General features: G+C 35.3%; 2 protein-coding genes across 3 annotated transcripts; one reads left to right on the top strand and one right to left on the bottom strand.

The window, feature by feature from the left end:
• The first annotated feature begins 5,570 nt into the window (after positions 1 to 5,570).
• LOC104212938 (heat shock 70 kDa protein 16) lies at positions 5,571 to 20,545 on the top strand. 2 transcript variants are annotated; one of them, XR_011405256.1, is made up of 10 exons: positions 5,571 to 5,805; positions 5,992 to 7,296; positions 8,683 to 8,895; positions 11,035 to 11,130; positions 11,246 to 11,314; positions 17,095 to 17,295; positions 17,858 to 18,004; positions 18,100 to 18,228; positions 18,311 to 18,597; positions 20,089 to 20,545. XR_011405256.1 is itself a non-coding variant. In XM_009762313.2 (10 exons), exons 2-10 carry the CDS (start codon positions 6,127 to 6,129, stop codon positions 20,192 to 20,194), a joined length of 2,262 nt encoding a protein of 753 aa, XP_009760615.1. In that variant the 5' UTR covers positions 5,573 to 5,805; positions 5,992 to 6,126; the 3' UTR covers positions 20,195 to 20,545. The 2 variants fall into 2 exon arrangements, 1 of the variants encoding a protein (XP_009760615.1); XM_009762313.2 differs by having other exon boundaries at positions 5,573 to 5,805; positions 18,311 to 18,441.
• A 246-nt stretch (positions 20,546 to 20,791) lies between these two features.
• LOC104212939 (protein DETOXIFICATION 40) lies at positions 20,792 to 24,650 on the bottom strand. The gene is given in 8 exon segments (XM_070167761.1): positions 20,792 to 21,118; positions 21,203 to 21,290; positions 21,419 to 21,548; positions 22,797 to 23,023; positions 23,168 to 23,224; positions 23,516 to 23,772; positions 23,774 to 24,151; positions 24,239 to 24,650. Coding segments are annotated over 8 exon segments (1,518 nt in total). The 5' UTR covers positions 24,554 to 24,650; the 3' UTR covers positions 20,792 to 21,052.
• Positions 24,651 to 26,407: the final 1,757 nt, after the last annotated feature.

Raw genomic sequence — 26,407 nt, 5'->3', positions numbered from 1 at the left:
TCGTTGGATTTTCCATCTATTGATCATAAACCCTCAAGTTAATCTGCACCCGGTATATTATCAGCTTATGAAAAGAATATGGTGAAAATTTCCAGCTATTTCGTGCCGTGACAGTATAACTAAAAGAAAAACAAGAACATGGCTTGCATGATTAATTCCAACTTGTGAATACACATGTACCTAAAATGTACATTATTTTCCTCATTATTTTGTTTTCTCAAAACAAAAATTTGGACCTAAAATGCAAGAAAAGAAAAGGAAAAAGCTTTCCCAAATTAGCGCGGTCAACTAATTAACTATTTCTGTTAAATATGTTCATTTTCCCTAGTTTTGAGAGTGTACGAGTATTTGAGTTCTCATAAGATCTTGTTAAAGACTATGTAAGAAAAATTAGAGCGAAATTGCTTGACAATCGTTAACATAATCCTAGTGTCATCTAATTATGACGTAACATGTTTGTACCCAAAAAAAAAAGGAAAAAGAAAATGCAACATGCTAAACATGTATAGCAAGACTTTATTGCAAGAGAAACAGAAGCAAAAGCATTAGCAAATGCTTAGCATGTTTGTCCACAAAACGTACATATGTCTGGAGTTGGTGAAGACGTGTAGCAACCTATTCTGCTCATATTTCCAAAATACTACTATTGATTACCCTTAAAATGAGTAACAATTAAATTTATACGCGATTGATTGAATATAACACGAATGAACCATGAATAATAAATAATTGGATAAAAAGAAATTAGAGCGATCGATCAAATGTAACAGATGAACAAGTTTAGCTTTGCAATGGACGTTTGGAAATTGATTCCGATTTAACCCTCAAAACGAGCTCGGTTACAACTCAATGAGTAGGCAACTGAAAAACACTTTGAACAGTAGCTAAAAAATAAAAATAAAAACTTTATTGCTTTGATATGCGTGCCAACAATGACTTTTAAAGGAAAAGGTTCCCCTTTATATAATAGGGTAATTTCAATCCTAGTACAAGTCTAAATAAGGTAAAAAATCTTCTCATTCCAGTAACATTGTTATGCAGTTGATGTATGGCGAGATTTACGTCATAACATCCGGCTGAGAGCGGATATTACGGCGTGCCTAATCGTCTTTTCTCCTAGTCTCGAACTTTTGCTCTGCTCGGACCCGATGTTCGGCAGTGTTCGGTCCCGGGTGCACCCTTTGTCCTTCTCGGCTTCTGAGACATGGAACCCCTCGGCTTTACTCGAGGTCATGTCATATTGGGCTTCCCTCTCGTTTCTTTACCGGGAAATCGAGGGTAATTTTATCACCGATTTTGTCTGTACACAATTATAATCCTCATCTTTTTGTCAGTATGAGTATTAAACAATGTATGCAACTATTTTACCGAATGCTTAAACTTTTCCATCCACACAAGTATCGAGTAATTTTACGTATCAAGCGTTAAATTATGAAATAAAATCACTTAATATGTTTTTATCGTGAGGCACTTATAGTTCAAGTGATCATGGCGTCAGAAATCATCCATTGGGTGAACACCTTAATTAGCTTAACAATGACGGTGGGGGTGCCCTGTCGGAGGTGGCTTTCAAGACCTCTTTCCTTTGCATAATTAGATCAACAACGTGGCCTTGCAAGAAGAGTTGATGGATCAAGTTCACACAACCAGTAGCAGCAAAAGCTGCAACTTCAACAATTCCAGCTAGGTTTTGGCCATTCATATCAGTCTTCCTCTTCCAACACAATTGGGGCTGGGGCTGTCCCCTTACATTAATTTTGCCCTACTGGGTACAGATTTATAACATCACCTACCCTTACCCATTTATTATCCAACCTATTAATACTCTTTTTTAGTTTTTAATAAAAAGACCCTTTGCCAATACTATCCATAATCCATGTTCTAAAATCCTCACTCATGTGCAATAAATACAACTTGTTTTCTTCTTAATTAAAATCATGTGCCACATGGGTTCGGTGTGGTTTCAATGTGAACGTTAAAACTGACACTAAACCGGGATTCTCCCAACCATCTATGATTAATATCCTTAATTTTCATTGTCTAATAAATTCTGTATTTTTTCTTTAATATGTTGAATTATTGCAGTCTTACTCGGAGAAAATCTATCTTTAAATTATTTACTCGTTTCTCTCTTTTTGAACAGAAACAGCTTCCCAGGGGTACGTGCTTGTAGGATTATTTCAATTGAATTGGGCAGCCTTGTTTGTGAGTTGTGACCGTGTAAAGCTACTTCATCAATTTACTCGTTTAGTTCAATTAGTGATGAAATGCAAACGTGGGCACGGCAATTAGCTTTATATGTATACGTAATTTTCTGAAGATTACCAAGAACATGTGTTGCGTTAAACCAAAATTTTATGGTAAAAGATAACAAGTGAAAGTATGTGGAGAAATTTTGGTGAGGTTAATAAGAAGTGAGAAGACGATGAGGATTTTTTGTTGTTGTTGGTAAATAAACACTTTTATTACCAAAATTGAGTAAATACAGCTCCAGAAAACAGAAAAAAGAGGCACTTCACACTAACAATATTTTTTAAAATAAAAAATTCTAATGACTAGGAGTATTAAATGGACTTCTTGGCCAAGTTTGAGACTAGTGCTGAGTTAATATATTGGTCATGACCAACTTCCCAAAATTTACCAGGATCAAAACAGATTGAGTTATAAGTAGCGGTCATAACCCAATTAATTAAACTCGAAACTACCTTTTCAATGTTTTCTTTTTCATTGTTTTGTGGCTACACAATGTAGCTGCTAAAAATACGATTACAATAAATTATATTTTACAAATTCGTTTGAAGTCTCATGTAATAACAAACTGGATATTCTTGCTCGTGATTTAAAAAATTGGCTATACTTTAAATAACAAGGTTACAAAAGTGGCCAGCCCATGCCATTTCTACTCGGAAAACTACCAGTTATGTCCATTTATAAGTAGTTTATTATAAAATTGACCAATTCATAAATACTACTAATATTATCCAATTAACTATCCGAAACAACAACAAAAAAATCATTTTTTTTATTAAATTGAATGAGTATTATTAAAATACATTAGGTACCTCCAAGGGTGGATTTATGCTTACCGAAGTGGTGTCACGCGACACCGCTTCGTCGGAGAATTTTATTAAATATATGTATTAATATTGTACGAAAACAGATAAGTAGAAAAAAATGATATTACTTGACATAAATTGTATCTTGGTGTGTTGGTAATGTGCTTGATTTTTCTCTAAGAGGTCAAAGATTCAAACCCCAATTAGCAAATTTTTCTTTTGCAAATACTCAGGACCTTTTGTAACTTAAGACTCAACAAAATGAATAAACTAAAATTATTTCTTGTCTAAAGGTATGATAATTAAAGTTATATTTTAATTTTTTTATAAATTTCGACACCTTTTTCAAAAATTTCTGCGTACGCCCCTGGGTACATCATGTAGCTGGCTGCTTTCAGCCCAGACAACTTTCATTGGGCCTAAAGGATTCGTAATACAATCTACAAATGGGCTTTAGTTTAGAAATAGAAATTTTACCTCCAACAAAGGTTGATACCTTATTTATTATAAATAAATATTTTTTAAAAAAATTATCTCTTATAGCTACCTTTTAATTTTTATAGCAAAATATCTATTTATGATCACTTCTTACCTTTAAGCCATTAAATACGCTGTGTATTATTATTATTATTATTCTCTCTCCCTTTCTCTTTCCTTTTCTTCTCTTTTTCTCACGTTTTTCCCCTTCCCTACTTTTAGAAACCCTAGCAGGGGTTATGTCCGCCAACGACAGATTCGGTCGGCGATCACTTCCCCCCTTCCTTATTGTGTCACCCCTAACCCCCTCCTTCGGCCAGCGATTTTTTTCACATAGTTGTGTTATACATTTTAATTTTTTCTTAGATTTTGCATTGATTTTTCATGTTTGCCTTGTGAGATGTGAAGAAGTTTTGTCTCTAGTTTCTGTTTGATCCTCTAAATTGGTGCTTCTTCAACAACTGTATTCATTTAACTGGCGACGACGCCCCACATGGCGGTGGCCTGGATATCGGTGGATTGAGGACGGAGTTTGGGGCTGAGGAACTTGAAGAGTTTTTTACCTTTTTTTTCATTGTATTTCAATATGTCTCGTTGCATTTCATGTATTTCATTGTATTCCTTGTATTTTTTCATTGTATTTCAATGTATATCGCTGTATTCCATGAATGTATTTATATATATTTTTAATTAATATAATTTATGTATTCAGATGTATATGTGTATTCAAATGTATCTGCATTATGTATTCATATGTTTTTTGCACTATAGATGACCTGTTATACTTCATGTATTCAATGTATTTGTATGTATTTATCTGTATTCAATATAATTATATAATTTTAATATTTGTAAAGATACCACTAAAAAATATTTTAGTAAAGATACCACTAAAAAAAGAAATGATGGATTGAATCTCTGAAGATTGCTCTGTTTTTGGGGTATTTTTCGATTGAGAATCTTTTCTATAACTGAAAATACAAATTTTGTGTGTTACAATTGAGTTTGTTGAGTTATACTAGAATTCTATCGCGTTAATTGATTCACTTACCATTTTTAAACAGCTGGAGACCTTTTTTCCACAAATTTCATTATTGTATTCTCGAATACAGCCCGCGAATACAATCAAATACATTCTCTGCTTAGCTGAATTCTCCTGTTTTTCGCCGAGTTTTGCTACTGTATTCATGAATACAGTAGCAAAAATACATCGAATACAGTCTATAACAACTGAAAATATAGCTATAAGAAGAATTTAGTAAATGATAGTTATAGCAAGTTAATAATCACTAAAACATAGTGATTTCTGAAAATTTCTCCTTAGAAATAGTTGGCCAGATTCAATATTTATTTATTTTAGTTGGTATACATATATTATACATGAATTAAGAATAGTTATACATATATTATAGATAAATTTTGTTGGCTATTTTTAATTTAAAAGATTATATGGACTGCAATTTGCGTTAAAATTTCAATGACGTTTCCTTTTCCAATGTTTTTTCCGTTCTTTTTGTCACGATAATGGATAACTAGTGTAAAGAACGATGAAAATAAGAAGCTTAAAGTATGTAAGATACGTTTGAGAGTAAGAGGGTCATGATGTAGAAATAGCACTAAGATTGACGGATGCCTCAAATAATAAGATTTGATAGTTTGAACTAATTAATTCTCACAATAATAATATCCAGATTTAGTTATTTTGAAGTCAAATTTTTAAAGAATGGTAACTTGTCATTCTAAATAATGTTTATAATAACAGTTACTATAGACCAATAAGATATTTATATTCTTACTAAATTAAAAAAGTAGACCAGAAGTAAATTTAATCAAAAGAATCACACCACTTCAGATGGGACAATTTACACAATTCAATTATATTTTCTTGCCTTCTTAAATCTTTTTTTTTTTCACCTTCAGCTTCCCACTTAAGAAAAGGGGAAAAGAATGGAAAACAAAAGAAGAAGAGAGAAATTAAAGTAAAGGGTAAAAAGAAAAAGGAAAACGAGAATAATAATACTTCGAACTCAAATGCAAAATAAAATACAAGTTGTACAATTTTCAAAGTTTTTCTTCTTTTCTTTTTTCTCCCAAGGTTATTTTCGGAGTTATCGTAGAGGAAAATAATAATGTAATGGTGTAGGCACCGAATCAAAAAAGTTCTGCTTTCTTTCATCTGACAAACAATTCGGAAACTTTCGCTTTTTTGCATCCATAGACGACCACCAGCTTCTTCCTTGTTAGGGTTTCCTCTGTTTCTCTCTCAAATCAGGTACCTTCAATTCATATACTTCCTCATTCTTAGCTTCCGTATCAATGTATTTCGTATAAATTCGAATGTACGTATTCTAACAAGTAATACGTATTATGTTTATTGATTTTCTTGGCATCAACGTAATTTTGATGAATTTCACGTTGAATTTTGGTGTTTATTTTTTTTTGTCAATTTTTTTTCCAGGTTTGATTGGTTCAATTTGAAATTTTTTGTGTTCTGCTATGTGATGTGATGATTTGACATTAGGTATTAGGTCTGGTTCGATTTGTGTATAGAGCTTTGTTTTTTGGAAGGATATATAGCTAAGTTTGGCTGAAAATGAGTGTAGTTGGGTTTGATGTTGGAAATGAAAACTGTGTTATAGCATTTGCAAAGCAGCGTGGCATTGATGTAATATTAAATGATGAATCGAAACGAGAGACGCCGGCAGTGGTGTCATTTGGTGAGAAGCAAAGGTTCATTGGCTCGGCTGGAGCTGCATCGGCCACTATGAACCCGAAATCAACTATTTCGCAGGTTAAGAGGTTGATTGGTAGGAAATATAGGGAGCCTGCTGTTCAGAAGGACCTGAAATTGCTTCCATTCACGACCTCTGAGGGACCAGATGGTGGCATTTTGATTCATTTGCAGTACATGAATGAGAAGCAGAGTTTCACTCCTGTTCAGATTATGGCAATGCTATTTGCACATTTGAAGCAGATTGCTGAGAAGAATCTTGAAATGGATGTTTCGGATTGCGTTATTGGCATACCTTCGTACTTCACGGATTTACAGAGACGTGCTTATCTGTATGCAGCGGAAATCGCAGGGTTGAAGCCGTTGAGATTGATGCATGACGGCACTGCCACTGCACTGGGTTACGGAATATACAAGACTGATTTTTCAGCTGGGGGTCCAACAAATGTTGTGTTTGTTGACGTTGGTCATTGTGATACACAAGTTGTTGTAGCATCTTTTGAACCTGGTCATATGAAGATATTGTCTCATGCTTTTGATAGTGACTTGGGAGGGAGAGACTTTGATGAGGTTTTATTTAGACATTTTGCTGCAAATTTCAAGGAACATTATAATATTGATGTTTATTCAAATGCTCGAGCTTCTATAAGATTGAGGGCTGCATGTGAGAAACTGAAGAAAGTTTTAAGTGCAAATGCAGAGGCTCCGCTTAATATTGAGTGCTTGATGGATGAGAAAGATGTAAAAGGTTTCATCAAAAGAGAAGACTTTGAGAAGCTTTCATCAGATTTGTTGGAGAAGATAAGCATTCCTTGTTGTAAAGCTTTGCTTGATTCTGGTTTGACTGCTGACAGGATTCATACTCTTGAGCTTGTAGGATCAGGCTCTAGAATTCCAGCTGTAGGAAGAATTTTAAATTCGCTATTCAGAAAAGAACCTGGGCGGACAATAAATGCTAGTGAGTGTGTTGCACGTGGATGTGCTCTTCAATGTGCAATGCTCAGCCCTATATTTCGTGTTAGAGAATACGAGGTTTGTGATGTAATCTAATATTTATGATCAGTATGGCTGTGAATTGCTTTCTGTTTCCTGTTAGCATTTGATTTGCCCAAATTAGATTAGAAGCTCTATATGAATAAGATTGTTCCTTCGTCAAAAGGGGGTGTTTGGTTTTAATGGCCCAAGAAACAAAAATTTCTATACTCTCATGAGCTGGTTTTACTTAAGTTTCTCAATTAATGTGATGAATATGGTAATGAAGTTAGATGTCTCAAGTTTTTTTTCTTTCTTTCTCTCTTTGTTTTTTAATTCAATTCTCTTTTTCTGCGGGTGTTTGAAGTTCTATGGTGTAAAAACCTCTATTTGTATAAACAACCTCTTTCGTGGCTATAGACCATTCTAGAAGATTCATCACTGAAATAGTATTCCAGCAGTTAATAGAACAAATATCAGAAAAACATACTTGAGTAATGAATGAAGACATGAAGAAAATGAAAAATTCATTAGACGATGAAGACCATGGATAAATTAAGCGAATTTAGTATCGCAATGGCCACTCCAGCAGATCATGTTGCTAATTCATTACTCCAGAAGACACGAAGGAATGAAAAATTCATTAGACTACAAAGACCATGGAGAAATTAAACGACTTTCGAAATACCTGCTCTAATACAGAAAGCCAAAATATTACGCCGGGGAGCAATATAGTTAGCTGTTAAAAGACACATAAAACCAAAAGAAATAATTTATTGAGTTATGAGAACCATACCTGTTAAGAATTGATAAGTCAGAGTTTGTAATACTCATCGTGGCAGAGAGCATTTTAGGGAGATTAAAATTTTAAGAGATCGTGACCTAGCACATTTTTTGACTTAGTCTTCTTTGGAAGTTGGAACGGCAGAGTGACCACCTTAGGCTTTGAGTAGGGAAAGATGAATAGCTAGATCAAGCATATGAATGAAACTTGTTGATATTGAATTTTTAGAATACACTCCTTATTATGTGAAAAAAACTCTTTTACTTTACTACAAGCATTTTGTTGCTAATTCTAGTATTTTTTTTTTTTTTGGTAATAAATCAGAAGTACATTTGAAATAACTAAAAGGAGGATTTTTTTTGATAAGTACTAAAAAGAGAAAAAAGTTATTATGCATTAGGGATAGCTTATTACATCTGCATCATAATGATACCTTTTAATGCTTATGGCCCATCATGAATAGGTTCCTAAAACCTGAAATTCATCTCACAACCACTACTTTTGCAAAGCAACAATAAAAGAAGATGTCCAGAGAATTATAGTAACAGAACATAAGTGTACCGAGGCCTAGATTTGGCACAAACAATTGTGAAGTGCATGAAATTTTATCGTCTGATTATTGGTTTCATCACATTGTAAGTTCAAAAATCTTTCATTTGCAGGTTCAGGATTCATTTCCTTTCTCCATTGGATTTGCATCTGATGAGGGTCCAGTTTGCACCCTATCAAATGGCATATTGTTTCCAAAGGGCCATAGTTTTCCAAGCATGAAAGTGCTCACATTGCAAAGGAGCAGCAGTTTCTACTTGGAAGCTTTCTACACTAACCAGAATGAGTTGCCACCAGGTGTATCTGATAAAATAAGCAAATCTACGGTACAGTTTACTTTGTCCATACTAATAGAAACACTTTTATTTCCCAATCTTTATTTGGGAGTTCAAGATGTATTATATCACATTTGATTTCGTCATTAAGAAAAATCACATTTGTTCTAATTTTCTTGATTATGTTAGGAATGATTTTGGATAGTTGGATTATTCTAAACTAGTTAGTTCTAGTTGCTGAGGTTATAACGTAAAGATCTCTCAGAATCCGAGTTTGGTACAGCCCATCAAACCACCTTTGAGAACTTATATACAGCAGAGCATTGTTTGTTACGGGTTCTTCTAACCCAAATTAGTTGTTCACTTTCTTTCTTGGTTTTCACCCAATAATGGATCCCTTGAAAGAGGAGTCTTCTCCTGATGGATTTTTCTATATATATGTAATATCATATTTCTGAAAAGGTAAGTAGATTGCAAAAGAAAAGGTAGAATTCAATAAGTCAACTTTGTGTCCACACGGATTATTAGATTATATACGTTTCATTGTGAGTTTAAAATCTACATGCACTACCCAGTATCTTAGCATCTTTATATGGCAAAATCTTGGTGATCTTCTCTATCTAATGAATGAGGAGCCCGCTTTAAAAACGTCCTCTCTGTACCAGTCCCAGAAGCAGTTTTGCTCGGCAATGTGCTCCCAGAAAAGTAAGACATAAAATCGAACTTAATCTGTCTGCTAAATTTGAACAGTCTAGGGTAGAGGGCGGGCCCATTATCCACTGAGTTTCGAACCGTGTGCCATTGGCTATCTGGACTTTCTCGGCTATACACAAATAATAATAAAGGACTGCCCGTGTTCATAGCTAATGTACATCAGCCAACTTTTGAGATTCAAGATTTAAAAGCTAGTCATTGCTGGTGAGCCACTACATAAACCCCTGGTCCATTTCGCAATTTGTACTGCAAATTCAGTTATGGCATTGAAGCTGAGCTAGGAGTCAACTACAATTTGTAGGATTTCAGTTTCTCCAATGACCTATTCCTTTAGGAGTTTAGTTGCCCTCATTTACCCTTTTTTTTTGATAAGGTAAATTGCCCTCATTTACCTTTTCAAATATCAGTTAAATTCTCGCTGGCTAACTTGGATAGAGCTTCAAGGTATAAAATAAGAGAAGGGAAGTGTCTTTCAGGACCTACATCTTTTTGTTTTTTCTAAGGTCATTTGGGGCTTAAGTCTCTAGGAAAAGTTTCTGGACATCTGAGACTAATTTGGAGGTTACAACGATTTTTTGTTGTCACTATTGAAAAGTTATGGTCGATGTTTGTGCTAGTTTTTTAAGCATGTTAAGAAATGGACCTTGGGTCTAACTCAATCCCCGAAAGGTAGCTCATGAAGTGAAGATTGCCCAAAACCATATAATGAGAAGACAGCCTTTTCTCTCAACCAACGCGGGACACTTTCACACCCTTCCACAGCCAGGCCTAGACATATCAAGCATGGATAACATAACATAGGGTTCTAATATTCGGTAAACCAAGAATAAAGATTCATCTGGCTCTGCTACTAGGCTGAATTCTGTGACCACCTATCTGAAAGCTTAATTTGTTAGAGAGCATACTTTTACTTAATTACATTATTTCTGAACACAGAGACGATAATTTGATAAAGATTTCAAAATTCCAGTTAGAGGATAGGAAGATGACTTTCTGCTAGCCTATTTCCCTAAGAGCTCACCAACATGTTGCGTGTTTAATGTTAATTCTCATGTTGAATATGAACAAAGGACACCTTTTAATTATGTCTTTTATGCGGTCATGCATCTATCGGGATCTAATCATATGCTGTAAAAGGAATTATCAAACACCCGTGTCTTTTCAAATCTCTGTGGTTGGTGAATCTAGAAGCTGAGGAAATTTGTAGCATTAAGTCTTTTCTTTCATTGCTTAAGAAGGCAGGTTATCCATCTTCTGCTTCCTTGCTGAATCTTGATATGCATCATTTTGACTTTTGAGGAGAATACTTACCTATAAAATTAATCTTGTTTGGGCAGTTCAAGTGATTAAAATTGATGCCAGAGACATGCCTTTGCTAAGTGCCTAAGAATTTGATATTGATGCACTCATTCTTAATGTTAGGTTGACTCCCCAATTTGTCAGTTAAGCTTACACTGTATCTTTTTCTTATGTCAGATTGGCCCATTCCAGGTTCCTAATTCTGAAAAAGCAAAGATTAAAGTCAAAATTCAATTGAACCTCCATGGAATTGTTACAGTAGAATCGGCCTGGGTATGTATCAATTTCATAATATGGAAATTCATTACTGCATTTGTCATCCCTTCACCTGATCAAACTACTTGAAGATGTAACCCCGAGTTGTTACTGCATTTTGTCATCTCTTCAGCTGATCAAAGATCAAACAAGTCATTCTACTTCGGAAAATAATACTGATACTCATGCAGAAGATATGGAGGTAAGTAATTGTGAAACTTCTGGTGTTATACATGGTACTGATCATAGTTACTCTGCACATTCTGCTTTAAGATTAGTTAAATTATCATCTGGTACTTCTTGAAATCACTGCTTAAATTTGCTTCCTTTTCTGGTTCTGTTTGGACCACTGTGTTAAGAGAACTAGTGGTTCGGAGGGCATTCAAAGTTACTAGTCCCCTCTCTCCAAAAAGAATGACAGAATTACTATATCGTGGTTCAAGCATTTCTTTCTTTTATTACATTTTTGTCAAGCAATTTTTATATTTATGACTATAAAAATTGAAAATGATAATACCTTTTTATGTAGCTTTTTAAATATGTAATTTTATTGAAAAGAGAAAATTAAGAGAGATTTACCTTGTACCTTGTCCCATAGAGATGGTTGGTTGAGTTGTTGAGGCATAAGTAAGAACCTGAAGATTCTAGCTGTAACACTCGCATGAGCCCATCTATTCTAGCCCGAGTGACCACTGACCATGATTACTCAATACTTATAGGCTGTCGTAGGTTGTTCAGTGGATCAGTTGAGCTATGAAGCTGGTCTGGGCACCCCTCCCATTTAAGTTAGAATAGTGTATACAAGAGATATTCATCTCGTTCTTTGCTTTTCCTAGTCAAGCGAAGTAGTCCTCCTCTAGGACCTTAGCCTTGTGTGATTTCAAATGGTCGACAACAGTTGGGACCTGAGAGGGCACGATTCTTCATAAGATAAAAACATTAGGAGATTTGATCCCTAACATAAGTGCCCTATTATTTCTGAAAGCAGCCAGAGCTTTACATGGTGAAAAGAAAACAAGTGGCTCAATCAATTTTCTATCTAGTACCTGACTTTACATTCTTTTAGTTATACTTACAAATTTGAGAACTACATACAAAGTGACTCGTTATATTTTGCCAAATATATTTGGGAAGTTAAAATCATATTCTATGGTCTTGATTGTTTGACTCCGTGAATAGAGATCAGGTCAAAACGAATAAGACAGTAGCAATCATGGTCAATATGATAAACAAACAGATGATTCTCTTGTAAATATGGTTTCAGTACTACCTATGTACTGTTATCTATTAATACACACAAATGTTACCTTCTCAAAAAAAAAAAAAAACAGATGATATATGTGATATTCCATGAATAATTCGACACGGTCTCCAAATTGATATATCAAAGTTCATGTTGAAATCCTAGCTTTTGCTGCTATCAAGTGAAGTTTTAACTCTATAGTCATAACTCCTAGCGAGTAAATTTCAAAAGTAGTAGAATGAATTATGCAAAAGACTTGCTTAATGATGAATGTAAATGGCAGCGAAATAACCGAGTTACAGACTTACAGTAAATCAACACTTTGAGAAATGATTAGAGTTTTGATTTACTTTTCAATTGATAAATTTTAATTACTCAATGTTCAAGTTGCAAATATTCCATTTCTTTACAAATGAAACTCTTGTCTATCCCAAAGATTGATTATATTTTAATGCTTGAATTTGCTGAAGATTTGCTTAGATAGCCAGTTAAATGTAAAGAAACTATATATGCTGTGGACCTAAATAGATAAACAAATAATGCGTCGCCTCTCTAATAGTTCAAGCTTTTAAATGGGGCGGTTCACATAATTCTACTTGCCATTAGTTATAGAGTGGTAGGTTATCTCGCCATACATCAAGAATTGGAAGGCAGGCACAATTTCACTAGTTCCCCGCACAACTTTGGCTTAAATCACAAGTTGGAGTCTCACCGGCATCCATCAAGGAAGATATTTCCATGTGCTTGACCACTTAGAAGAATTAGATCTGCACGTGAGTGTCACGCCCCGAACCATGGTCTGAGCGTAACACGGCACTCGGTGCCTGACTGCATGTGACCGAGCGAACCAACTGTATGGCTGAATCAATATGTGGTATAACTATGAGCTAGAGGTAAGTGTAAAACATGATAATCTACTAAAGAGTTTGACTGTAATATCATAGATGCGGAAAATACTAAAAGGTCTGCAAGTATAAACAAGTAGCCGACAAGGCTTACACATGAAAGCCTGCTAATATCTGACTGACTGGGTTATAGTCTACGAAGCCTCTAAAGAATACTGAAAATGCTAACTGTTTACCAGGACAAGGTCCCTGATATACCTTATTAACTGAAATACTATTATGACTAAAACAAAAGAGAGATAAGGCCCCAAAAGACTGGGGCTCACTAATAGCTGATATGAGATGTCCTAGCAAGCAGAATCGTCAACCTAAAAATTGTCACCTGCATCGCGAGATGCAGACCCCGGGCAACAAGGGACGTCAGTACATTTGAATTGCACTGGTATGTAAAACAGCTGAAGAAAGAACTGTAAATACTGAAAATGAAACTGAACTGCTAGCTGATAAACTGATAACTGAACAAGGAAGTAAGGATATGAATACTGAATGATGAACAACCTATTTAACTGAATATTAATCTGTGGCCTCAGGCCCAATATATATATATATGCACAACTGCGGCCTCGGGCCCAAGTATACATATACATAACTGCGGCCTCAGGCCCAAATACAGGTGTTCAACTTTCAAGAATATAAAAATTAGGAATTGAGGATCATACTGCAGTACATGATACTGAAATAATGAGCCATACTGGGTTACATGATACTGGAATAGTGAATAGGATTAGACTGAGATGGGTACTCATAATAAGTTGATTTGTCATAATTGAAACTCATAGAATATCGAATAATTATGAAACTATGCCATCTGGAGAATAGAAGTTCTACTAATATTCAGGGAACTAAGGCATAGTTACTTTCTGAGGGAACTGGTAATGGTCATAATGATTGGGGCGTAGGGAGAATCATAGACATTCTCAAACGTAAAGAGTTAGCCTTACATACCTTAACTTCCTGCCCTTGAGCGTAATGCAACGTTTGTCAACCTTTTCAACTTTAATCTATAGCAATACAAGTCAAAGGGATTCTATATTAGCTATGGTGCTCATATTTTGGTCACTTAAGCATTTTATCAAACACTTGGTGAAAATAAAGCTTCATAGTCCTTATTAATGGTGTCTCTACACCCAACAACCCATTCTCTTGTTCCTAGATAAATTCTAAAGTCTCAAACGATTATAATCAACATTATTCTTCATTACCCATAAGGTAAACAACACTCGTAACCAAAAATCAACAATCAACACCCCAACCCTATAATTGTTCATGCTTTTCTATCAAACCCAACAACTCATATCTCATGAACAAGGGTTTATAATCATTAAACCAATGCTAGAATCAATTAAAGGGTGAAGACATTACCTTTTTGAAGTTCAAACCCTTTGAATTCGAGTTCTAGGCTTCCTTCTATCAACAATGATGTCCCAATCGAATATCTAATGATATGGAGGGTTTACCCATGTTAGTAAGATGTTGGGAAATTGCAATTAACTTAGAATCACCATTAAAACTTACCTTGGGTGGTGGAGGGACCCTTGAGGAGTTAGGTTTTTGAGAGCCTTACTTTCTAGAGCAAGTTTTTATGTTTTGGGGCTGTGGGGGACGAAATAGGGCTAAAAAAACGACTTCCCAAGTCGTCCACCGCGTCCCTGTTGGCGCGACCGTGGTCCCGACCGCGGTAAATCGCTCGGACACTGCCTCACCACCGCGGTCGCGGTAAAAACGTGGCAGGTCCGCGGTGGTTACACACCATTCTGTAAAACGGGCATAACTTTTTGCACAGAGATCCGTTTGGGCTCCATAATATATCGTTGGAAAGCTATTTCAAAGGCCTACAACTTTCATGTTTTGAGCTAGTGAAGACAGACCTTCTGAAAACTTAGTTGATTTTGTCAAATCTTATGCACCTCGCTTTCCATCTTGATTTTGAAACAACTATTTTCACCCATAATCATCCCGATGGGACTTCACATGTTCAAAATATATCCTTACTACTCCTTTAACTCATTCATACCTAAGCCGAATTTTATGGGGTGTTACATTGAGGAAGTGTGTTATAGACCTAAATAAATAAATAGTTAAACAAATAAATTTTTTCTTTATCCATTTAAACTTTTAGATGACTTTGTCGCATAATTCAAAGAATCGTACTTAAAACTCAAAATAATATGAACTATTATAATGGTGTTAGTTACCTCTTTATAGCTCGTAGATTTTTTGTTAAAAGAATGAGTCCTCAAAATAATGGGCTAAATTTAGATTTGGAACGAAATAGAGGTAGGAAGGGCGTATTCAACAACGTGGCATAACTTCATTTATTGTTTTTTTCTCAAAAAAAATATTTAATGAATACCAGAATTCAATTTGTTTTAAGCATATTTTGTCAGAATACAACCAGGCCTAAAATTGAAACATTCCTAACTCCGAGATTGATATGCACATGGTTCCATTTACAATCATTTTGACCGAGGACAGAGATCCCCAATGGTCGCATGTTTATCAATTTACAGTCGTTAGTGCAAATATGTTTTTATGCTTCCTACAACTAGTTAAAAATGCTGATCCATTTAAATGGTATATTTGACATTTTTATCTTCTTTGGGGCAATACAATATGATTTTTTTTTTGGATAAAGAATACAACAACAGCAAAAAACCCAGTGGGATCCCATAAATGGGGTCTGCGGAGGGTAATGTGTACGTAAACCTTATCTTTACCCTGGGAGGTAGAGAGGCTGTTTCCGAAAGTCCCTCGGCTCGAGATGATGAATAGAAAACTATCAAATACCAATAACAATAGCCAGAAAAATGATAAAACAATGTAAGAGCTAGAAAAAAAATAGATGGAAGAAAGCAATAACACTAGCAATAGCAACAAACAGTAACCACGACAAATACTAGAAAACCAAAGCAGAAGATAGGAAGAAATAGCCATAATACTAGCAATCTAGGAACAACGACAAGGTACTAGCAGACTAGCCCTAATAAACTCGGAACGGTCCAGAGAAACACACTACGACCTATTACCCCTCTATTCTAATCCTCGACCTCCATACCCTCCTATCAAGGGTCATGTTCTTGGTAAGCTGAAGTCGTGCCATGTCTTCCCTGATCAGCTCTCCCGAATATTTCTTAGGCCGCCCTCTACCTCTTCTCATGCCCGCCAGAGCCAACCGTTCACACCTCCTTACTGGGGCATCTAAGCTTCTCCTTCTCACATGCCCAAACCATCTAAGCTTCGCTTCTCACATATTATCCTCCATGGGACCACGCCCACCTTCTTCCGAATATCCTCATTCGTAATCCTATCCAACCTAGTGTGCCCGCACATCCATCGGAACATCCTCATTTCAGTTGCGTTCATCTTCTGGATATGGGAGTACAATATCCAGGTTGGATATTGTATAAAGAATACAATATGATTTTTATGAAGATACTGATTTTAAAATATGAAAACAAAAGGATTCAAGATATTGCATTTCTTGACACACACACACACACACATATATATATATTTATATAAAACACTTTGTGTTTAATTTTAGTCATATTGCATGCCACATTCTTTTTTCAAATTATTTAGAACTAAGGGATCATTGTGATTCATTTTGCTTCTTCTAATCTATAGTAATTAATTCTCTTGGAGTTTGAACAACTAGGCCAGACTGAATGAAGTGAAAAAAGTTTCCATGAGCTTTTGTGGTGGTCTTGTTTGTTAACCTCTGAGATGTTATTCCATTTGTGTGCCATTTATTATTCTTTGGTTGGAAACATTTTGGCTGTGTAAATGTGTAGTTGGCTACTTGTAAATGGAACCATGTGATTCTTTATGCAGGGAGATGATACAAGAAAAAGTATGGCCGTTAAGAGGCAGGATATACCTGTCAGTGAAAGTGTCAATGGGGGAATGACACTGGCGGAGCTATCCCAAGCTCAGGAAAAGGAATGCCATTTAGCTGAGCAAGACATAAAGGTGGAGCGAACTAAAGATAAGAAAAACACCCTGGAGGCATACGTCTATGAAACTCGTAATAAGGTATAACATCAAATTTTAAGTGTCGTAATGATCTTTTCTTCAAAGACTGCCAGGGAAGTAGGCTAAGTTGTGCTAACGTTTCAACTGATTTGTTTCACACTTTTAAGTTAAGAATGCACCTTGAAAGTATGTAACATTTTCATATTTAAATTAAAGTTTCACACTGAAGTGGAAGGTTGAGGAGTGATAATGCGTCAATACATAAATGTAAAATTTTACTTTCTCATTATCCTTACCTTGACAAGTCGCCGTTTTTCAATTTTTGATGGACTGTTGAATTTGCAGTACTACTAGCATTTTTAATTCTTCCTTCTAAGGTTGTTTTGCCAATACCAGTATGTGACACTAATCAACTTTCAAAACGTATGTTGGACTTGATGCATAATAGTTTTTTGTCGCTATTTAATATTTATTACCTTGTCATTTTGTTATGGACGTTTGTGTCCAAATGTCAATTTTGATATACGCCATTTGCTAATTTGGTTTTTGTTTAGTTAATTGTTATCAGTATCTTGGTCCACTTCCTTTACTTTATGCATCTACTTGAATTTCTTTTTAATAGCTTTTGAATACATACCGGAGCTTTGCTACGGATTCAGAGAGGGAGGGTATCTCTTGTAATCTACAACAGACTGAAGAATGGCTCTATGAAGATGGAGATGATGAGTCTGAACATGTCTATGCGGAGAAGCTAGATGATCTTAAAAAGGTTCTCGTCATTTGGTATTAGTTGTAGAGTTTAGTTTTGCTTTTCCGATGCTTATTAACTGTTTGGAAGTGACGCAATCAACCATTTCTTATTAGATGGTGGATCCCGTGGAGAATCGATATAAGGAAGAAGAGACGCGGGCACAAGCAACACGAAATCTATTAAATAGCATTGTGGAATACCGGATGGCTGCAGGATCACTTCCAGCCAGTGAGAAAGACGCCGTATGACCTTGTTTATATAACATGTACAGGTCACCGGAACCTCCTTGTGACACCGTGATTTAACTGAACTTTTTCTTTGCAGGTCATTAACGAATGCCATAAAGCAGAGCAATGGCTCCGAGAGAAATCCCATCAGCAGGAGGCATTGCCGAGAAATGCTGATCCAGTACTGTGGTCTAGTGAAATCAAAAGAAAGACAGAGGCTTTTGAAGCGTATGTTCTTTGTATTACCAAACATGGCTAATGAACATATGATACATCAACAATCTTGTTTTTCACATCACGGTTGTTAGACATCTTATGGTTGCATGTGGTCGGTACCCGCAAGATTGTTCTGAAAACTTGATTTACTCTTTTTTCCGCCCTTCAGTGAGTGATTTGCTCTTTTTTCTGCCTTCAGCTAGTCCATGCTTAACTGACACATTCACATGGTTATGATGTTTCAAATTGCATTCTTGGCTGTGCATTGTGTGTGATGTTTTAGTTTGCTGGTCATCACAGTGGTGGAAAGTTTTGATTGACCAGTCTTCATAGATTTAGGGGTTTAAATAACTAGGTTGTATTCTTGACGTGATCAGTTTTCAAATTTTAAGTATCGGCCAAAGTCACCTACTTTGTTCAATCTTGAAAATTCTTCTTTATATTGTTATTCATCTTAAAAAGTATATTGTTATTTAATACATTCTGTATGCTTACAAGAAGATGAGGAAAAAATTCTGAGTAAATTTACATTTATTTCATTTCCTGAAATGGAGCAGAGTTGAAAGTTATCCTTTTTCTTATATCTGCAATTAATTATTTTAAAGAAACGTCTGTTTCTTCATAGTTTAGGGGTATAAATTACTAGGTTGCATTCTTGACATGATCAGTAACCATCTCATTAAAGTTAATTTGCCTAAAGTTATTCCATCTATCTGTTTTTTTCTTTTGTCCAATTTTCAAGTTTTAAGAATGACTCGGCCAAAGTTACCTATTTTATTCAATCTTGAAAATTCTTCTTTTTATGATTACTCATCTTAAATATTGTAGTGAATCAACTCGGGAAACAGCAAATTGTTATTTAGTACATTCTGTATACTTGCAGAAGATAAGGAAATATTGTATGAGTAATTTTACATTATTTCCGTTCCTGAAATGGAGCAGATTTGAAAGTTATCCTTTTTCTTAAAACTGCAATTAGTTATTTAAAATAAATCTGTTTCTTTTGATAAGAAAAAACCACAGCTGTTTCTTGGTGCAATTCTTTCCTGCCAAGCTGTTGTCCCTGTGTACTCATATTTGTGTGATATTCTTTTACTGGGTAAGCAAAATATTAATTTTTGAAATTTGGGTGGACAGGCAGTTAGATTGTTTTATAAAGATGATGATATTTGAAGAGAAGATATAATTTTGCATTAGCACCTGTTTCATGCTCTTTGGTTGGAGTTGTACCCTAGTTGTGTTCGTTTTGAAAATCCAGGGAAAATTCTTTTATGCTATTTAATTGGCAGTGAAGGAACAATTAGATACATACTAATTATCTAGTATGTATCTAGGTATACCACACACCCACAGGCACACATGTACGCCATCACTCTTTTTCAGACTTTGAGAAGGCGTCATCATTCTGCCTACACTTACCACCTACATAAAAGAGTCGTTTCCCTGAAAGCAAAGCCACTCTACTCTTACTCCTTAACTAATTGTTAGAATTTATGATTGATTGGTTAGGAGTTATGGTTAAGACCCAATTAGGAAGAGCCTAGCAAGTACTCTTGAGAGATCTGCAGCTTATTGATTTCTGCTGCATCTTTTGTGTTTTCCAGCATCTTTCTTTTTTTCCTTGCCTATTGTGCAATAATATTGTGAAACACATTTCAGGATGTGCAAGCATGTAATGAGGCACAAGTCATCGCCCCAAAAAACTGAAGATGGTTCAGGCTCGGATCCCAGAAGTAAAAGGGAGGATGTCATGGATGTTGATTAAGCTGCACGAGTAACAAATGTGGGAGCAGGCATGGCAAATGATTAATTGTGATTGAGGCTGAGTACGTCTCACCCACCAGAGGCTTATTGAGAGTTATCTCTGGTACTTAAAATCAAGTCATTCTCTATTTTGGGGAGCATTATTTTGTTGTCTATGCAAATTTTGTGTTCTTCATAATACGGATCCCCAAATCACCGTGTTACCTTAGTCGCCTCAAAATATAAATTGATTATATGCAGAGTTTCTGCTGCTTTTGTTGTTTTTAACCGCTCATATGAGGGAACACACGCTGGATATGAGAAATATTTTGTACTTGGACATTAAGAAACAAACTAAAGATTTTTTTGTAAATGGTTGTGATTGTTCTCTGTCGTGAGTACTGCAAAGATTTTTTTGTAAATGGTTGTGATTGTTCTCTGTCGTGAGTAGTGCAATACTCTTCATATGCAATGTAGTTGCCTTTCTTATTCTATCTAGGTTTCTTACATGAGTGTTAGAGCAAAACTGTAAGCATAGCCCGTTACTGCTTTCAGTGTTTTCATTTTTTTCCTGGTTAGACGCTCATGGAATCAATTTGATTGCACGTTGTTGGCCTAATTGCAGAATTGGAGTTCATTTTTGTAACACAATCAAACAAGAAATTGGCAGATACAGACAATGGTTTTGACATATTTGATATGATTAATTGATGGAAATTGACCGAAGGTAATGATGAATGAAACTTTCTTTTGGCAGATGTGCCAGAATCATTGGTAATCTGAACTGTAGACCACTTCTTTGGCCTGGCAGGTTACTGCAAGAATTACTTGGCACCTCATCTCCTCGTTTTATTCTTAGTCCTAATGTTCTTCACCACCTTCATTCCTTGTTTAGAGGTTCTTTTACGTTTCCCCATTTGTCTAGACGTGTTCTAGCTTTCTCAACCTGGAAAAGAAAAAAAGAACCCCAAATTCAGTTACAAACTTACCACTTTCTTGTGCAATTTTGTAACTATTGACTGTAAGTTACCTCTTTATTCCAATCTGTACGGTATGTGAACCAAAGCAAAATGATGGTTTGCATCACAGTCCCTCCAATCATCCCAGTCCATATTCCCGCCATTAATCCAGTTAATATGTCACGCAAGCCAGGCTATGGACATACATATATTCATGTGTGTTTGTTTTAAAATTTGTATAATAATGGAAGGCTTCTACAATTATGAATTGTGTGTATTGGAAAACCTTAGCACCAAGGTCAAACCTGAATCCGAGAAGACATCCCACTGGAATTCCTACAGCATAATTACACCCTACATTCACGTAGGCAACAAACGCCTGCCATCCACAGCCAACAGCAACACCTGAAAATATAGAAAATTCAACCTTTTAATGAAGTTGGACGATACGGTTTTTATTACTAGTTTAATATAGTAACTTTTGTACGCTACTAAAATATGCTCAAGTCCACGGACTTGTCAAAGGAAAACATTAGTTGGTAGGGGATCAAGGACAGGTGCAAAATATTGAGGTACACGGTACACCTAACAATTCGATCTGCCTATGAAACAGTGAGGACGTAGATGAAATATTTTCTATACGCAAGATGGTGACTATGTTCGTTATGCAAGCCAAACAAACTGCAAATTTCCAAATGAAAACAAACTAGGATTAAAAAGGTTTGTATTAGAGGGGCATGATAAATTGATAATCTTTCACCCCACTGCATTATTATGACAAGGAGATGGGTGGATAGAGGGCGAGAAGAAAATTTGAAAGTCATTTAGTAGTGCACGTCTACTAGACTATCTCATCGCACTAAGTCCATATTATGGACCTCAACTTAAGAATATATTAAGACAACTTAGATGGCACCTTTCACATTCTTATCTCAAAGGGAGTACATGAGTCGCTGTACTGAAACATGGATTCAACAAGGTCTGTGATATCACTTTTTTGTCAAGTCAAGTTGTCTACCTTATTTGTTGTGCTTATAGTGTCTTTTTCTCCTATTTGTCACTCTCCCAGAAAGTGATGACAAGCTTATTGAGCACTTAAGAACAAAAAACAAAAAAGTTCATTGGACCATTTAAGACCAAATTGGGTAAAAGATAACACTTATGAGAACTAAAACTTTTACCAACTTGAATACTAAATTCTTAATTAGGTCACGCAACTTAGTAAACGTTTAAAATAAGATTTAAAACTTATCACTTTAATTTTATGTGTTCTTACATTTTGCACCTAATTACTTACTGTTTTCTACCAAACTTTAGTTACTCTATTCAAAAAGATGCATTCATTACCATAGCACCAATTGAGATCCAAGCATTGCTCTACCCTCCCATGCAACATGTAATTAATATTGACATGGCATATCTGGTATAAAACAAGAAGAACCAGTGACTTAGAGAGTTTAAATTATTGTGTAACAGAATATTTAACGATAGATAACTACTCATGAATATTGAGATTAGTAACCTAAAGAGCAAGACATGTAATATGCTATAATGGGTTAAATTATACTGATAACGAGAATTTTTTTTACAATGTCAGTGTATATAAATAAATCTTATAATTAATGAGATTAAGGACAAGACAAGTATTTTACCAGATAACACTGTGCTGAACACCACTGAGAATGAGGGTGACAGCTAAAAATGGACATAAATCAGATACTGCATTGGCCACAGTTTCACCCTCAGTGAATGCATAGCTGATAACATTGCGCAAACACAGCACAATTATGGCTTCCACCACAGCTATGAGAAATGATATGAATGTCACCACAAACACTGAGAATGCTGCTGACTTTGGATGTGCTGCTCCTAATTCATTGCTCACCCTTACACTGATCAGTTTGCCAATTTTAACAACAATAAAGATGGAAGTCATTTGCTAAAATACCACCTATTTTTAACCTAGAAAAGCAATATTACACAAAAAGATTGGTTCAAATATTAATCAAGAAAAAGAAAAATAGCCAAAAACTTACCTAGCAGCAGCATTGAACACCATTGAAACCATGAACATCAGCCCATTCACTGACATGCTACAAAAATAAAACAAATATAGTCTTTAGCTCATTAGCAACACGCAGGTCACTTAAACAATGCAAGATAACAGAAGCGGATCCAAAATTTTAACAACAATACACATTTAGAGTACCACTACTAAATGTTGGCAAAGAAAAGTCACAATTGATTAACAACTAATTAACCTTTTACTGGAGTGGAAGTTCTTGATCTTGCCACTATGATAACTAACTAGTCTTATGGGATCATGAACAGACATGCAGTTTTTGGTAGCATACAAATAAATAGAAGGTACAATTGAATCTCACCAAACAGAGATAGAATCTAAGGCAAGCTCAGGATTCTTGAGTAAACCAGCAAGCAACACTAGAATCTGAAAATACCAATTCTCCAAACACAACATAACAGCTGAAGCAGCCGATAACTTCACAAATTGCCATAATCCACTAAAGGCCTCCCGTCGAAAACCTGTCCAAGTAGCTTTACACCTTTCACTTCTCAATATGTATATAAATTGAGCCACCACAACAATCCACCAAGAAAAACTCAGCACAAGTGATGCTCACTCCTATTAATCCAAGTCCAATTTTGTATACAAAAATCCAACTGAGCAATAAGTGCACAAACAAGGTCCCTAAGGCAATAAAGGCACTAGGGGCTACAATACTCTGAGATTGCAAGAATTTCTGTATAGGGAAGTTGACGGCATAAGCAAATATTTGAGGAATTAGGCCATACACAAATACTGATGTTGCTGATGCCACTGGTTTTGCTTCGCCAAGAGCGAGCAGTAAATTCTTGGAAAACAAATACACAACTGCTAGTGGAATCCCTGTTAAAGAAAGTACAATGGTTGATCTTTGCAGATAAACTCCTAGCATTTCATATCTATGAGCTCCATATGCTTGTCCACAAAGTGTTTCCACTGCACTCCCCATTCCTAGCTGCAATCAATAAGGTAAAAGAAATTGTTTAGAAATTTTATACATGTGATCAATTAAGAAAGAAATTCAGAGATAATAAAAGTACACCGCCATAAGGCCATAAGCAAATAATTGGATGCCTTGATCGCCAAGAGAGGCTGCTGCAAGTTGAAGGTTCCCAAGTTGTCCTGAAAATATCCGAGTGGATATGGACATAGCATTGTTGATCATGTATACAGCTACTGCAGGGGCTGCAAGTCGAAAAAGCAGCTGGAATTTGATCCAAGAGGCGGACCTAAGGCGTTGAAAGTAAGGTAATTGGGAGTCGGAGAGCACCTCCTCAAGCTCGGAGCTTGCTCCATGAGCAGCCAACAGGGGCTGCTCAGCTTCAGACTCCATGATTTTGCCCATGCTAATGAGCATGTAGAATGAGAGTAAAGCAACTTAATAAATAATAGATGAGGTTGTCATCTTGAGGTTTTTATGTGAGATAGTGAATTGCGCAATTAATCCAATCTGAATTCAATCACATGGTTTACAATAACATCTCATACGGTCATTTGCGAAATCAAATATATATCATTAGGCTTAAGTTGATATAATCTTACGTAAAAATAAAGGTGTGAATCTACGTGTTAATTCAACTACACTCACTACGTCTGGAATACAACGTACGTAACTACACTCACTACGTCATTGTGATAGATTTTTTTTAAAAACAGTTTTCAACTATATGAACTCTTTATTCCCACATCTCTCATCAAACTTCGCCATATGAATTCCACAATGAAAAAAATAAATATCATAATGCCCGTGCGGTAGAAAATTCACCCCTCCCAAAATATTTTTTGAATTTTTACCTTCCTATACTACGTATGAAACTTTATTACTATCCCTAATCAAGGTTTAACTTAATTACATGGGCATATACAATTTACCAATTATATACAAATTAGTATTAATGAGTATCCCTTTATATTAGGAATTGAATAGGGAATTAGTTATTTCCCATCTCTCTCTCTCTCTCTCTCTCTCTCTCTCTCTCCTCCTCCTCCTCGTCTGTTCTTTTCCCAATTTTTCTTCCTTCATTTTCTACGCCTTTTATCCTCTCTCTCTTTTTCCCCAGGGAATTCATCAATGAATTTCAATTGTGTTACTATAGAGTCTTAACTTAGTAATTTTATTTCATGTTGCACAATTCGTGTTCGAATTGAAATTATCAATCAATAAATTTTGAAGGTGTTTGACTCTCTCCCGTTGACAACCATTAAAAAGTTTCGAAACTTTGAATTCGAATTTGGATTTTCAAAAATTATTATTTGTTTGGATTGGGTATTGCAAACAATTAGGAATATTCTTTGGAACTTATATCTCACTTTTTAGGGCGTTTGGTGAAAATTAGACTTGGTTTTGGCTGAATTTAAGATTGAAAGAAGGAGGAGGAAGGAGGAGGAGGAGGAGGAGGAGGAGGAGGAGGAGGAGAAGGAGAAGGAGGAAGAAGGAGGAAGGAGGAGAAGAGGAGGAGGAGAAGAAGAACACATGACATACAATAGTTACGAAATTGTATTAAAGTTGTATGCAAATTGTATTTAAATTGTATTATGTTGTAGTTATATATTTTTTTTATTTGAATGTTGTATGAAAGTTGAAAAATAGTTGTATAATGCATGAGCAGTTGTATAAAATTTGTATTTGTTATAAATAGAATTTTATTTATTGTGAATGTCTATATTTAGAGAGATTCTAGGGTTTATTACTTGGTGGCTAAGTCACCCTCTCCCTATAAATAGAGGGTTCTATTCCATTGTAAATCATCCCATATCAATAAGAATTTTCTCCTCTCTACTTTGCTCTGTAATACTCTTCTTCTTCTTTTATTGTTTCATAACACGTTATCAGCACGAGACTCTAACCAATTGAGTAGAAGATTTGGGATTGAGCATAATGATTGTCAATTATTCTATGAACTTCCTTCATGATTAAATTCTGGATTTAAGGTAAGTATTTTACTTTTCTCTTTCAAATTCTTGACATTCTATAATTTGATTTTAAATACAAGCAAAGACGATAAATTTTGATTGCAACTCTAATGGAGTTTGAAAGATATTATAACCACCCAAAGTGGTAAAATTTCTATGTCTTGCCATGATCAAATTCATGTATGATTGTGGGCAAAGAATTGAAAACCTGTCCCATTGAATTTGCTCCATTCTCACTCCCTTTAGAGAAAGTGATAACAGTATGTAATAAGTCTGAAAGAAGACAAAATTATTACTA

This window comes from Nicotiana sylvestris, chromosome 2, assembly GCF_000393655.2.
Source record: "Nicotiana sylvestris chromosome 2, ASM39365v2, whole genome shotgun sequence".
Taxonomy (NCBI): domain Eukaryota; kingdom Viridiplantae; phylum Streptophyta; class Magnoliopsida; order Solanales; family Solanaceae; genus Nicotiana; species Nicotiana sylvestris.
The sequence above is the reverse complement of the archived record's forward strand: the minus strand, read 5'-3'. Positions and strand labels throughout refer to the sequence as shown.